General features: G+C 35.6%; 1 protein-coding gene and 1 long non-coding RNA gene across 5 annotated transcripts in view; one reads left to right on the plus strand and one right to left on the minus strand.

Annotated features, from left to right (window-relative positions):
• LOC127837461 (deleted in malignant brain tumors 1 protein-like) overlaps positions 1 to 14757 on the minus strand; it is an 87499-nt gene that overhangs the window by 65774 nt on the left and 6968 nt on the right. For both annotated transcript variants that reach the window (XM_052364589.1, XM_052364588.1), the window contains exons 3-7: positions 10222 to 10394; positions 7412 to 7568; positions 5698 to 5873; positions 4186 to 4342; positions 783 to 952 (exon numbers count right to left, since the gene is read on the minus strand). In XM_052364589.1, the coding sequence (XP_052220549.1) occupies positions 783 to 952; positions 4186 to 4342; positions 5698 to 5873; positions 7412 to 7568; positions 10222 to 10394 (833 nt within the window). The remainder of the gene's footprint in view (positions 1 to 782; positions 953 to 4185; positions 4343 to 5697; positions 5874 to 7411; positions 7569 to 10221; positions 10395 to 14757) is intronic.
• Positions 2566 to 3721, plus strand: LOC127837462 (uncharacterized). Of its 3 annotated transcripts, XR_008029300.1 has the most exons (4): positions 2566 to 2615; positions 2710 to 2803; positions 3324 to 3397; positions 3632 to 3721. It is a non-coding gene; the product is annotated as an uncharacterized LOC127837462 (long non-coding RNA). The 3 variants fall into 3 exon arrangements; XR_008029299.1 differs by lacking the exon at positions 3632 to 3721 and having other exon boundaries at positions 3324 to 3412; XR_008029301.1 differs by lacking the exons at positions 3324 to 3397; positions 3632 to 3721 and adding an exon at positions 3042 to 3130.

Below are 14757 nucleotides of genomic sequence, written 5' to 3' on the forward strand. Positions count from 1 at the left end.
ATATACAGCCTGTAGCAAGATACAGACTTTTTTCCACCAACATGCATTTTGTTGATTGTTTCAGTCTGTATTTTTCTTAGATGTAAAATAGATTAAACCCTTTCCAACTCAGATGCAAAGTGAAAATGGCTATATGAAAACCAGCATTACACCAGAACAGCCTGGGAATTACTCGCAGTCTGTTCAGGTATTATGCTGTTCGCTGCTCATCAGTATCTAAGAGTTTGAGTTAAAGCCTCTAGAACTTTAATTGATACATAAAGGTCTTTAATTAAATTTGATATTCTTAGGGACTAAAAATGGGTCAAAAGAGTAACAGAGCAGTTAAGGGTTAATCCTTTACCACTTAGATATGTATTTTGATGAATTTGTTAAATTCAATTAAATACCTTTATTCCTAAATTCAAGTTTTGAAGGCTTTATTTCCAACCATTAGATACCTATGCAGCAAACAGCATAAAACCTGAACAGACTGCGGGTTACTTGCAGGCTGTTCTGGTTTTATGCTGGTTGCAAAAGCAGTTTTTTTCTTTGCACTTTGCTTTTTATGGGGAAAAGGTTTAACTCTTTCAGTGCTGGAACCGAATTTTGAAGGCCTTTGCAAACAGTTTTGATCCAGATGAAACACCACAGAACGTGGCGTCTCATCAGGATCCAAACTGTTAACTATTCTGATAGTATTCTTTGAAAAAAATCGAAGAAAATGCTAATTTTTGAAATTCAGCAGACAACATTTTAGCAGACGAAAAATTTCCCAGCATGCACATGGTTAAAGCACACACCTGTGTTGCACTGGACGGCTACATCCTCGTCATGCCCACAGTTGCTCACACCCCATGGCTTGTGGACACACTGCTGTAGGGAGGTCTCAGTTCCGTTACAGTCCACATCATCCATCCAGATTGGACCCTTCGCACCTCCAAAGCTAGTGCCTCGAATTACGCTTCCACCACTTAAAAAAATAGGTGTGAATTCAGAAAACGGATGAAACGCTATATGCTAAGTAGATAACCATGTTTATTCCTTTCCCGCTAAGACGTAAAGAGAAAATGGCTATAACTCGACCAGCATAAAACTAGAACAGAACTCAAGTAACATGCAGGCAGTTCAGGTTTCTTGTTGTTTGTTGCTCACTCAAGTAACATGCAGGCAGTTCAGGTTTCTTGTTGTTTGTTGCTCACTCAAGTAACATGCAGGCAGTTCAGGTTTCTTGTTGTTTGTTGCTCACTCAAGTAACATGCAGGCAGTTCAGGTTTCTTGTTGTTTGTTGCTCACTCAAGTAACATGCAGGCAGTTCAGGTTTCTTGTTGTTTGTTGCTCACTCAAGTAACATGCAGGCAGTTCAGGTTTCTTGTTGTTTGTTGCTCACTCAAGTAACATGCAGGCAGTTCAGGTTTCTTGTTGTTTGTTGCTCACTCAAGTAACATGCAGGCAGTTCAGGTTTCTTGTTGTTTGTTGCTCACTCAAGTAACATGCAGGCAGTTCAGGTTTCTTGTTGTTTGTTGCTCACTCAAGTAACATGCAGCCAGTTCAGGTTTCTTGTTGTTTGTTGCTCACTCAAGTAACATGCAGGCAGTTCAGGTTTCTTGTTGTTTGTTGCTCACTCAAGTAACATGCAGGCAGTTCAGGTTTCTTGTTGTTTGTTGCTCACTCAAGTAACATGCAGGCAGTTCAGGTTTCTTGTTGTTTGTTGCTCACTCAAGTAACATGCAGGCAGTTCAGGTTTCTTGTTGTTTGTTGCTCACTCAAGTAACATGCAGGCAGTTCAGGTTTCTTGTTGTTTGTTGCTCACTCAAGTAACATGCAGGCAGTTCAGGTTTCTTGTTGTTTGTTGCTCACTCAAGTAACATGCAGGCAGTTCAGGTTTCTTGTTGTTTGTTGCTCACTCAAGTAACATGCAGGCAGTTCAGGTTTCTTGTTGTTTGTTGCTCACTCAAGTAACATGCAGGCAGTTCAGGTTTCTTGTTGTTTGTTGCTCACTCAAGTAACATGCAGGCAGTTCAGGTTTCTTGTTGTTTGTTGCTCACTCAAGTAACATGCAGGCAGTTCAGGTTTCTTGTTGTTTGTTGCTCACTCAAGTAACATGCAGGCAGTTCAGGTTTCTTGTTGTTTGTTGCTCACTCAAGTAACATGCAGCCAGTTCAGGTTTCTTGTTGTTTGTTGCTCACTCAAGTAACATGCAGGCAGTTCAGGTTTCTTGTTGTTTGTTGCTCACTCAAGTAACATGCAGGCAGTTCAGGTTTCTTGTTGTTTGTTGCTCACTCAAGTAACATGCAGGCAGTTCAGGTTTCTTGTTGTTTGTTGCTCACTCAAGTAACATGCAGGCAGTTCAGGTTTCTTGTTGTTTGTTGCTCACTCAAGTAACATGCAGGCAGTTCAGGTTTCTTGTTGTTTGTTGCTCACTCAAGTAACATGCAGGCAGTTCAGGTTTCTTGTTGTTTGTTGCTCACTCAAGTAACATGCAGGCAGTTCAGGTTTCTTGTTGTTTGTTGCTCACTCAAGTAACATGCAGGCAGTTCAGGTTTCTTGTTGTTTGTTGCTCACTCAAGTAACATGCAGGCAGTTCAGGTTTCTTGTTGTTTGTTGCTCACTCAAGTAACATGCAGGCAGTTCAGGTTTCTTGTTGTTTGTTGCTCACTCAAGTAACATGCAGGCAGTTCAGGTTTCTTGTTGTTTGTTGCTCACTCAAGTAACATTCAGGCAGTTCAGGTTTCTTGTTGTTTGTTGCTCACTCAAGTAACATGCAGGCAGTTCAGGTTTCTTGTTGTTTGTTGCTCACTCAAGTAACATGCAGGCAGTTCAGGTTTCTTGTTGTTTGTTGCTCACTCAAGTAACATGCAGGCAGTTCAGGTGGTTTCTTGTTGTTTGTTGCTCACTCAAGTAACATGCAGGCAGTTCAGGTTTCTTGTTGTTTGTTGCTCACTCAAGTAACATGCAGGCAGTTCAGGGTTCTTGTTGTTTGTTGCTCACTCAAGTAACATGCAGGCAGTTCAGGTTTCTTGTTGTTTGTTGCTCACTCAAGTAACATTCAGGCAGTTCAGGTTTCTTGTTGTTTGTTGCTCACTCAAGTAACATGCAGGCAGTTCAGGTTTCTTGTTGTTTGTTGCTCACTCAAGTAACATGCAGGCAGTTCAGGTTTCTTGTTGTTTGTTGCTCACTCAAGTAACATGCAGGCAGTTCAGGTTTCTTGTTGTTTGTTGCTCACTCAAGTAACATGCAGGCAGTTCAGGTTTCTTGTTGTTTGTTGCTCACTCAAGTAACATGCAGGCAGTTCAGGTTTCTTGTTGTTTGTTGCTAACTCAAGTAACATGCAGGCAGTTCAGGTTTCTTGTTGTTTGTTGCTCACTCAAGTAACATGCAGGCAGTTCAGGTTTCTTGTTGTTTGTTGCTCACTCAAGTAACATGCAGGCAGTTCAGGTTTCTTGTTGTTTGTTGCTCACTCAAGTAACATGCAGGCAGTTCAGGTTTCTTGTTGTTTGTTGCTCACTCAAGTAACATGCAGGCAGTTCAGGTTTCTTGTTGTTTGTTGCTCACTCAAGTAACATGCAGGCAGTTCAGGTTTCTTGTTGTTTGTTGCTCACTCAAGTAACATGCAGGCAGTTCAGGTTTCTTGTTGTTTGTTGCTCATCAGTATCTTAGACTTGGAAAAAAAGCCTTTAAAACGTGAAGCTTTCAAAAAGGTCTTACAATTAAGTTTACCCTGCTATTGAGCATGAGATCTTTTCCGTCATACATAATAAGATAGAATAACAAAGAGATTTTATGATTTTTTTACAAGACAGGTTTTTCAAAAAATTCAGTCCAAGTTCCCTGAATTGGTTAAAACTTTGTCCATCAAATTATAACCATTAAGTTAATTGCCCTGCCAATGAATTCAAGAGTATGCTTGTTTCTGATGGACCGTCATAATTTCCTTCAGCGTTTCACGTCTATCAGTTTGAAAATGGTCATTCATGTTTAATAACTGAATCAATATGTACATATATGTATCTTGCAAATTAATCTGATTTTACATGAAAGGTCTGAGGGAATTCACATCTTCATATCTATAACAGGCAATGTTTACAAATAAAATTTTAAACTGAAGATTTAATTGCAGTTACATCTAAATCCATGTGAACCAAGTCTACTTTGAATATTGGATAAATCAAAATCAATGAAAATTCTTAAATCTAATTCACAAACTTGGGAAATCCGGCCATTCGACAGGCAACTGTGGCTTCCTGGTCGGCAAAGTTGTCATCACAAACGGTGCCCCATATGTTATAGACAAGCACCTCCACACGTCCTTGGAATCTGCTCGTACCTCCAACCAGGCGCATAGTTACATTCATCTGAGTGTCTGGAAATGATTTAAACATTTTCAGTGCCATCTTAAATAGGAAACATATCAAGTGACACCATCATCATACTATGAAGAATATTACAACTTGATAACAAACAGTTTCGCTGAAACATAACATTTTCTACTACACTTTATACGCATTTTTGAATAAAAGAATATTAACCCATTTATGCCTTATGGACTCTCCCATCCTTCTAACTTGGATCAATTTATTTCCAAAATTAGGGATGTCTAGTATATTTATTTCTATATTTAGAATATTTCTTAAAGAAATTCCTTTAAGCAAACAGGGCAGACCCTGATGAGATGCCGCATTATGCGGCGTCTCATCTGGGTCTACCTGTTTGCCAAGGCCTTTTTTCTAGACGCTAGGCATAATTGGGTTAAAGTATGAAATTTTATTTTTCATATTTATGTACAAGAGGATTTTGCTGCTGGATAACAAGGAAATCCATTAGGATTTTTTCATCAAAACAAGAAAAACGTATGATTCAATTAAACAGGGCTCAACATTAACCTAAAAACCAACTTGTCCTGCCGGGCAAGTACTTAGAAAATCTACTTGCCCTGAACGTAAAGCCATTTGCCCAAACATGAAATATCACAATAACTGTTAACCTCATATTTTTTATGAAGATCAATATGATACACAAAACCTTCTTTATTTTTGCACATTTAACAAAATGATTACAGCAATTTAAGTCTTATTAAAGTCTAAATTAAATGCTTTGTTCTTTTTTGCACTTGCCTAGGCGGACAACTAGATACTAGATTATAAAGTAACTTTCCCGGACCCAACTTTTACTTGCCTAGGGCAATAGGACAACCGTTAATGTTGAGCCCTGTAAAATATGTTAAATAATATGACTAACATACTATTTATTTCAGTAAAAAAAGTCAGTTCATGTACAACTTTTGCACTAACACTTGTTGTTTTTTATCATCCTCAGTGTTTAGAATATATGGCCAATTTCAAACACTGATGACGATGTTTTCTTTTTTATTGTTTGAAACAAAAACCCGAAACAAAAACCCTGTCCAAAGGAGAATTGGTTTGACAGTTTATAAAATTAAAATCTTGTATAACAAGGATCTTTAAAAATTACAATGACATTAAGAAATACATTAATTTTCTTTAACTAATGAACTGACAATTTTTTATGAGAACCAGATCTTTTTCATATGAATTTATAAATTTTCTTCTCAATTTGCAAAATTTGTGTAGATTAAAATTCAGGATATTCCAATCAGGAACATGTCCGCAGGGATGACACTTTCTGCCTAACTTGATTTTTGCTAAGAAGAGACTTTCTTGAAACGAGCACGGCCCATTTATACAGACGCCCACTTACTAGCAGGTAAGCACATGACACTTGCATCTTCCGCATGACCGCAGTTGCTCTGTCCCCATGGTTTGTGCTGACACGCCCCTAGCCCCGCCTCCCTTCCAGTGCACACAACATCGTCCAACCAGATCGGTCCAGTACCATTTCCAAAGAATGCATTGCCAAGTGGAATAGCCAATGAACTGAAATGAACATTAAACAGTAATTACCATAAAATACTACGATTTTCTTTTTGTTCAAGGCCATATCTATCGAATGTGCTATTATTAACAACTGGAATATTTTTTATTTTCATTGCTTTGCACTAAGCTAGTAGAGTTTGGAACAGCATGGTTTGAGATGAATATAATATGAGTACATTATCAGTGCCTATATAATATGAGTACATTATCAGTGCCTATATAATATGAGTACATCATCAGTGCCTATATAATATGAGTACATTATCAGTGCCTATATAATATGAGTACATTATCAGTGCCTATATAATATGAGTACATTATCAGTGCCTATATAATATGAGTACATTATCAGTGCCTATATAATATGAGTACATTATCAGTGCCTATATAATATGAGTACATTATCAGTGCCTGTTTTTGGTAAAATTTTGAGCCGCGCTTCATCTCCATTCATAATCTCAACAGATTTGTTTCTATCCCAAATGTCTGCCTAAAATTCCCATTTTAAACTAAAATCCTTTTTAATAAGTGCAAACATGCAGTTCATCTCATTATCCAGCTTTTAGATTTTCAGCTTATCAAATATTATGTTAAAAACTCTCTTATTTTACCAGTATTTTTTTCCTCATTTTGGGCTGGGAAAAATGCATTGTTTTGACTAAAATTGTTAAATTAGTGTTTTTGATTTTTTACTGTAAAATTGAGAATACAAGTGATAACAATATAACATTAACTGCTGTTCAACTAATAAAGCTTGAGATAAATTAAATGTTTATACTTAAAAAAGAACTTTTTTGTGGAAACATTCATTTGGGAATTTTTAGGTCTCATTTAGGAAAAATATATCCTTTATCCTATTGGGAAACCAGGGTCCCCCTAATAAACCCGAATTTAAACAAAAAAAACACTGTTTACTTTTAGAATTTCATAAGCAAAAAAATGGAATAAGAAAATTTCACTGTCTTAAAATGCCTATATCTCTCTGTACAGGACATGTAAGATGCAATGTAACATTTATCCTAACAAGTACAGTCATTCTCTCCCCAAAATTTACTTAACATCAGGATTAAACTAAGTCAGACTGTATTTAATAATAAATAGTGTCATCGTGTTCAAAGCCATGACAAAGCCCATGACATCATTTACTCAAAAATACTTTTGCATCTACTCAGTGGATAAGAACCATTAACTCTTTCAGCGCTGGAACTGAATTTTGAAGGCCTTTGCAAATGTGGCGTCTCATCAGGATCCAAAATGTTTGCTATTCTTTGAAAAAATCGAAGAAAATGCTAATATTAGAAATTCAGCAGACGACATTTTAGCAGACAACAAATTTCCCAGCCTCCAAAGTGTTAAACTTAATTAATATGGGAAAAAAATTGGTCTGTTGTGAAATAGCTTAGAAAATAAAAAATGAGTATTCTGTACAATGCAGGGCAACAAAAATATTGTCTGTGAAGTAAATCTTTCATTTTTTTATTTAAAAAAAATGGGGGGGGGGCCAAAAAGCAAAAATCAATTCCCACAGTTCCTCTTACTTCACATTCCCAAGACTGTTACAAACGATCTGTGCTGCTTCTCCAGTCCAGCCATCATCACAGATTGTCCCCCAGGTGTTGTTGTAGAACACCTCGACACGCCCTACATTACCAGTGGGGCCATCAGCCAGTCTCAACGTTACCTGGGCATCCAAGTCTGCAAATGTAACAGAATTTCAAGTCTCTTTTTTTATATTTTCTATCCAGTTTTTTTCCAATTTGTTTACCATTGCATATAGGGAAGGCTTCATTATAGTCAATTCAATCAAACAAAATCATTCGCATTAGGATATATCTGGAGACAAATATACCAATCGCTTGCAAAGCAATACAATCTGTTTGATCATATAGAGTCACATCAAAACATGATCATATAATTACGTAAAGGCTTTTTATTTCTTCATCTGTGAAACTCGATTTGTTTTTCAGTAAAGTAGATTAAGTTATTACTACTCTACAACTTGGTATTTAAAATAAAATGCTATCATGTCATCAGCAAGGGAATATTGTAATACACAGGAATGTCAAAACATAAATCTAACGGGAATATTTTTTCAGGCTGGCTCTTTATTTTTTGGACATAATGATTTTGGGAAATATTTGTGGTTGTGTGTATCCAAATTTTTGGACACTAAAAGAAATTTAAAAAATTATAAGTGTCCTCAAACTTAAAGTAATTATGGTACTCAGAATTCAAATAAGTCATTAATAACAGCTAAGGGAAGTAACTGTGTTTGGTGGCGCTGTAATCGACTGGTTTTCATTATATTGGATTGTATAAACAGTGTGTGTGAGGCTGGGAACTAATTGAATTGAAATGTGAGGTTCAACCAACATGGATAATGTTTACATAATAAATACTTACAACAAGAGATTGCCAAGAAATATGGCCCCCGTTTCCACCATTGCCAGAATTTTTTAATTTTTTTGTATTTGTTGCCATAGCAACCAGAATTTTTGACGTAGGAACAAAATGAAATGACGCGCATAATGTCCATATTGCAATCTATCCATGTTTCAAGTTTCATGAAGCAAGAGGGCCTGAAAGGCCCAATGTCGCTCACCTGAGATAACAAGATATTATTGGGACAAATCTTCCAACTCTGACCAAGTTTCATGAAGATCGAAAAAATAAATGTGGCCTCTAGAGTGTTCACAAGGTTTTACAATAGCCATATAAGGAAAAATGCCCCGCCCCCTGGTAACCATGTTTTCGACCAACCGGCATCATTTTTGAACTTGTCCAAGATATCATCGGGATGAATCTTCTGACCAAGTTTCATGAAGATCAGACAGTAATGTGGCCTCTAGAGTGTTAACAAGATTTTACTATAGCCATGTAAGGAAAAATGCCCCGCCCCTTGGAAGCCATGTTTTTCAAGCAAACATAATTATTTTCAAACTCATCCAAGATATCATTGAGACCAATCTTCTGACCAAATTTCATGAAGATTGGACAATAAATGTGGCCTCTAGAGTGTTAACAAGGTTTTACTATAGCCATATATATAGCCATATAAGGAAAAATGCCCCGCCCCTTGGCAGCCATGTCTTTCAAGCAAAGGTTACCATTTTTGAACTCATCCAAGATATCATTGGGTCAAATTTCTTCTAGGCAAGTTTAATGAAGATCGGAAAATAAATGTGGCCTCTAGAGTGTTTTACTATAGCCATATAAAGAAATATAGAGAAAACTGCCCCGCCCCCTGGTGGCCATGTTATTTCATCGATCTCGACCATTTTTGAACTTGTCCGAGATTTCAATGAAACCAATGTTTTGACCAAGTTTCATGATGATTGGGCAAAAGTTTTGACTTCTAGAGTGTTCACAAGGTTTCTCTATAGCCATATAAGGAATACTGCCACGCCCCCTGGTGGCCATGTTTTTCAATGGACCGGAACCATTTTTAAAGTCAACCAACATATCATTAGACAAACATTTTGACAAAGTTTCATGAAGATTGGGCATCAAATGTGACTTTTACAGTGTTCACAAGAATTTTCTTTTTTTTTACCTAGTGACCTAGTTTTTGACCCAGCATGACCCAGTTTCGAACTCAGTCAAGGTACCAATGAGACAAATGTTCTGACCAAGTTTCATGAAGATCGGACCATACATGTGGCCTCTAGAGTGTTCACAAGGAAAAATGTTGACACATTGTGCTCAGGTGAGCTAAAAATATGAAGAACTTTTAAAGTTATCGCAGGATCCAGAAAACTACCATTTCAGCAGTATTTCTAGTCTAATTTTTGCCATAACAACCAGAATTTTTGACGTATGAACAAAATGAAATGACGTGCATAATGTCCATATTGCCGTCTGTCCATGTTTCATGAAAAAATATGAAGAATTTTTAAAGTTATCGCAGGATCCAGAAAAGTGTGACGGACAGACAGACTGACAGACAGACTGACAGAGCGCAAACCATAAGTGCCCTCCGGTGAAACCGGTAGGGAACTAAAAGCATTTAGTGGTTAACTTTTTTTAATCAATTTATAGATCATTATAAAGTTCACTAATGTAACATACTGTTTGTATGTAACAATCTTCAGGCTCTTAACAGCTTAAAAAATGAAGTGATTGAAAAAATAATATTTAGACTGAAAAGCCCTAATAATAATATAATAAATATAGTATAATAAAAATATCCTAAAAGCACTATGTGCTCTAAACATTGGTTAACTTTACATGAATTTTGATTGTTCAATCCTTTGTCAAATAATTTAGTTTAATTTTAGTGTTTTTTTCATTATTTTGATGCTGGTTACAGAAAATATTACTGCAAAATAGTTTACTGCAGTATGCTCACTAGGGTTACAATCCACTCCGACATCTTCGTTATGTTGACAGTTGGTTACGCCCCAAGCATTGGCCCGGCAGTTAAACAAACTTGACTCAGTACCATTGCACGTCACGTCATCCAACCATATCTGGCCCACACCCTGTCCATAGGTGGCCGCATCCCTGGCTGCAAACAGGTTCCTGCCAAGAATAATTACATAGCTCATTGATTTATTTACCTTTTCTTTAATTGGTCCAGGGCCTTTGGATTTGAGAAAAAATAATTTACATTTTTACTACAAATAAGATGTTTTTGTTTTGATTACAAATACTATTAAATTGTGCAAAAATTTGTGTTTGTTTTTACATTATATTTGCTAAGGTTTAACTCACAGAGCTCAGAATTTAGAGATGAAATGAATTTCTTATTATTGAACAAGAAGGCCAAAGGTACTAGTTCGCTCACCTGAGGCCTACAGTAGATAGGTTTTGTAATGTTCTTGTAAGAAATATGGCTTCTTATCTTGCTTTTCACCAATAACCTATTTTTAACTATGCTTATATGTTAATAATGTCATTAAAACAAATGATCTTATCAATTGTTATTCTAATGTGGTAAACATTGTGACTTTTAAAGAGCTTCCGAGATTTCCCTGAAGGCATGTAAGGTAAACTGCCCCACCAACTGGTGGCCATGTGTTTCATAAGATCAAAACCAATGTCGAATTTGACCAAGATATCAATTAAAAATCACTTTCAGAGCAAGTTTCATTAAGATTACGATAAATATGACAGCTAGTCTTTACAAGGTTTTATTACAGCCCTATAAGTTAAATTGCCCAGCTCCCACTCCACCTATTGGTGGTCATGTTTTTCATTTGACCTTCAACATAAATGCTGCAAAATCATTATTATTATTGGCTTTTATTATAATTGGGACACTAATTTGCATTGATATTTAGGGAAGACCAATCAATTTTAGATCCAGAGAAACCATTTAATTCCAAACGTTGAATGTTTTTCAATACCAAATTAGCTTAGTCAATGGCATTCTTAACTATTGTAATCCACAAACACTTCTTGACTTATATTTGCAATCAAATTTACTACTAAGAATGCATCACTGTGTATTAAGCGATACGTGACATTGTCTGTAAAAAGATAATGTAGTAAAGCTGTCCATTCCCAGTTTGTGTATTGTTTTTCAAGGGCTGTATTTTCATCAGCCAAAACACTGATCAAAACAAGCTAATTTTTTTAATTGATATCCTCCACCAAAAATAAATTTTGTGACAGATGGACGGACTGATGGACAGAATGAAGGACTGTGAAAATTTTATATCCCTCTTACTTTAGTGAGGGAAAATAATAAACAACGATTTGTGAACAACAACATATTAAAATAGTTTTTTGTGCTTTTTTAAAAGAAAAGTAAAAAAACATTTTGTATTTAACATGTTGTTTTCTAATGACAAGGACTAGTTAATTGGTATGAGCTAAACAAAGCACACCTCCTTTAATGACTACTACACTGGATACACTGCTGACAAATCTTATAAAAAATTACTGCCCTACAGACGCAGTCATTTTTTTAAGAAATCAGATATCAACAAAATTGTCATTTGTTAGAAATAATTGTGCAGTAAACAAATCATGCTGGCTTTCCACAATGCCTTATTTTTGTGTAAATGTGATTAAAAATAGTATTTATCAACCAGAACTCAAAGCAATTCCAAACACCAAGTATCCTGCATGCCAATACTGGATGATTCACGTAAAAAATTTACTTGAAAAGTAATGTAGACAATAACCAACAGATAGTGCTCTTAAATGCATAATTACCATCCCTGAAAATACTGGCCTTTTGTTAAGGATAATGAACTTAGTAAATAACAGATAATAAAATATGAAACAAGAGGGCCATAATAGCCTTCAAGTGCTCACTCCAGTTCAAGGAACATTAATTGGCAAATACTTGACCTTGTGACCTAACTTTTCACCCCAGATTCAAAAAAGGCCCTAATATAAAACAAGAAATGTGTTTGTCAGAAAAACTATGCCACCTTCTGTGCCGCTTTTTTTTATACCTTTGACCTTGAAGGATGACCTTGAACTTGACCTTTCACCACTCAAAATGTGCGGCTCCATGAGATACAAATGCATGCCAAATATCAAGTTGCTATCTTCAATATTGCAAAAGTATTCATAAAATTAGCGATTTTTGCCACTTATATTTGACCTCTGACCTTGAAGGATGACCTTGACCTTTCACCACTCAAAATGTGCAGCTCCATGAGATACATATGCATGCCAAATATCAAGTTGCTATCTTCAATATTGCAAAAGTTATTGCAAATGTTAAAGTTGGCGCAAACCAACCAACAGTCAGGGCAAAAACAATATGTCTCCCACTATAGTGGGTGGGGGACATAAAAAGATAAACATTCTGAAAAAGTTTGATCATGATAGTGTCATAAATGTGGCCTTAATAAAGTGGTAATCCATTTTAACTTTTACCATAGAAGAGTACAACTGATGTCACTCGCACCTGCATAGGTTAGACTCTGCCAACTGGTTGGCAAAAAGGGATGGTAGTCATATAAGCAAGCTTTTATTCACAATAATTAGCCATATTAAATTTGCTGCTCTAATTGATGTCTTTTTAAGACATTGATGTGAAATAAGTGCATTTTGAAACTTGTATTTTCATGCAAATGTTTTTACTGATAATGAACTAAGTATAGACTTCAATTATTGTACTCTGTATTTACTGAAGGTACAAATGTAGTTGGTTGTTCAAACATTTTCACAGCCATATTTTGTACTTTAAAGCTACCCAAAATTCAACATTGAAGTATCGCAAAAGTAAAGTTAGAACTAAAACAAATAAATCTACAAACAAACAACAGTGAATCCCATGCACATAATATAAATACAAAACTAGAACCTATATGTCTGGAAAAAACTAACATGATGGTTACACATTAAATAATTTTTCTTGGCAATTGTTATTGTCTAAATTTAATGGAATACCCTTAAAGTTTGAACATTTATATTCCAGTGTTAATTAACCACTTCTTGAGTAACAATCAATTAAATCCTTATGAACATGTACCATCAAAGCAGTTAATAACAGCACGGTTTGATAAACCACAGTTGGCTATGTGGTTTTTTAACAAAATTAATGGAACTTCCATGGCGACGGCGTCCATACCGAGACAGTTATTTTTCGCCGTTCTATAACCTTTATTACTTCTGTTTATTTTTTAAATGACGCTCACTTTCCAGGTATATCAGTAAAAATGGTGATCAGCGCTTATTTCGTATCTAAATTCGCTTTATATATCTTCTTTACTCCCCGCACATTTTCTGAGTGGAGCCCTAATTAGGTCATTTTGCATCTGATAAAGTCGAGATATAGAGCTAATATGACTATGAAATAGAAGCCAGTTACTTTTTTCCTAATATGGCTGGAAAGTGAACGGAATATAAAAAATAATAAAAGTAATAAAGGGTATATAACGACAAAAAATACCGGCCTCGGCATGGACGTTGCCATCTTGTTTGTCACGTGATTACCCCCTGTTTTTGCCCTATTGGAAAAAATACTGATACCAGTCCCATTGAGAAAAATTAGCGCGAAAAAAACTGAAAATGGAAACATTCGTGTCGTGAAGTATTCAGATTGGAAAATTGGTGTATTTTATTTGTTGCTAAAAAATAATTTTACAAATGATAACTAAGTGTTGTCAAGTTGTAAATATTATATTAAGTTATGTTCAAGCCATAGAGGTGCATAGGGAAATTAACTTCTTAAGTTCCATTTTATTTAAAAAAAAAAACTTGTTTGGGGGGAGTGGGATTTTTAAGGACAGCAATTGGGAAATTTTTAGTTGTTTTTGCCCCATTGGGAAAGTGCCGTTTTTCACTACTTTATAAAGAAGAAAAAATCGCTGAATTCTGTTACTTAAATATAAATTAAGAATGTTTGGAAATAAAGGCAAGGTAGGAAACAAAATCATTAACCAAGCAATTACACATTACATGTTTAGGGGTTATAATATTTACAAAATAAGACAATATTAATTGATATTAAATGTTTAATATTTATACTTAAGAGTTTGCATCATGTTCAAAATGTGTATTTATAGATGTGTTTTATTTGGTTAAAATAGTGGATATGTCAGTTCTAAGTGTTGAGACCACCTCAACTCTGATGCCAGTTATTCACTTTCACCTTTTGCAAAAATGAAATAACAGCATGCAGGTTTTTTTTACCAAATATAACTGACGCCGAATATCGGCTTCTCCCCCCACCAAACTAGGCTGGATTTTTCCCCTTTCCGGCACGAAAAATTCCCCCAGCAAAAGCTTTATCCTCTCTATTATATAGTTCAAGAAAATTGAATTTTACAACAGAACAAATTCGCTCGAAATCATACAAAACACCGTTTGGTACCCGTCCAATTATGGTTCACATACCGTACATGCCGTATTGTACTGTATAAATTTTACGACAGTTATTAAATCCCTCTGCCGATTTATTATAACTGTCAACTCGCTT

Source organism: Dreissena polymorpha, chromosome 7 (assembly GCF_020536995.1).
Source record: "Dreissena polymorpha isolate Duluth1 chromosome 7, UMN_Dpol_1.0, whole genome shotgun sequence".
In the NCBI taxonomy this organism is placed as follows: Eukaryota; Metazoa; Mollusca; class Bivalvia; order Myida; family Dreissenidae; genus Dreissena; species Dreissena polymorpha.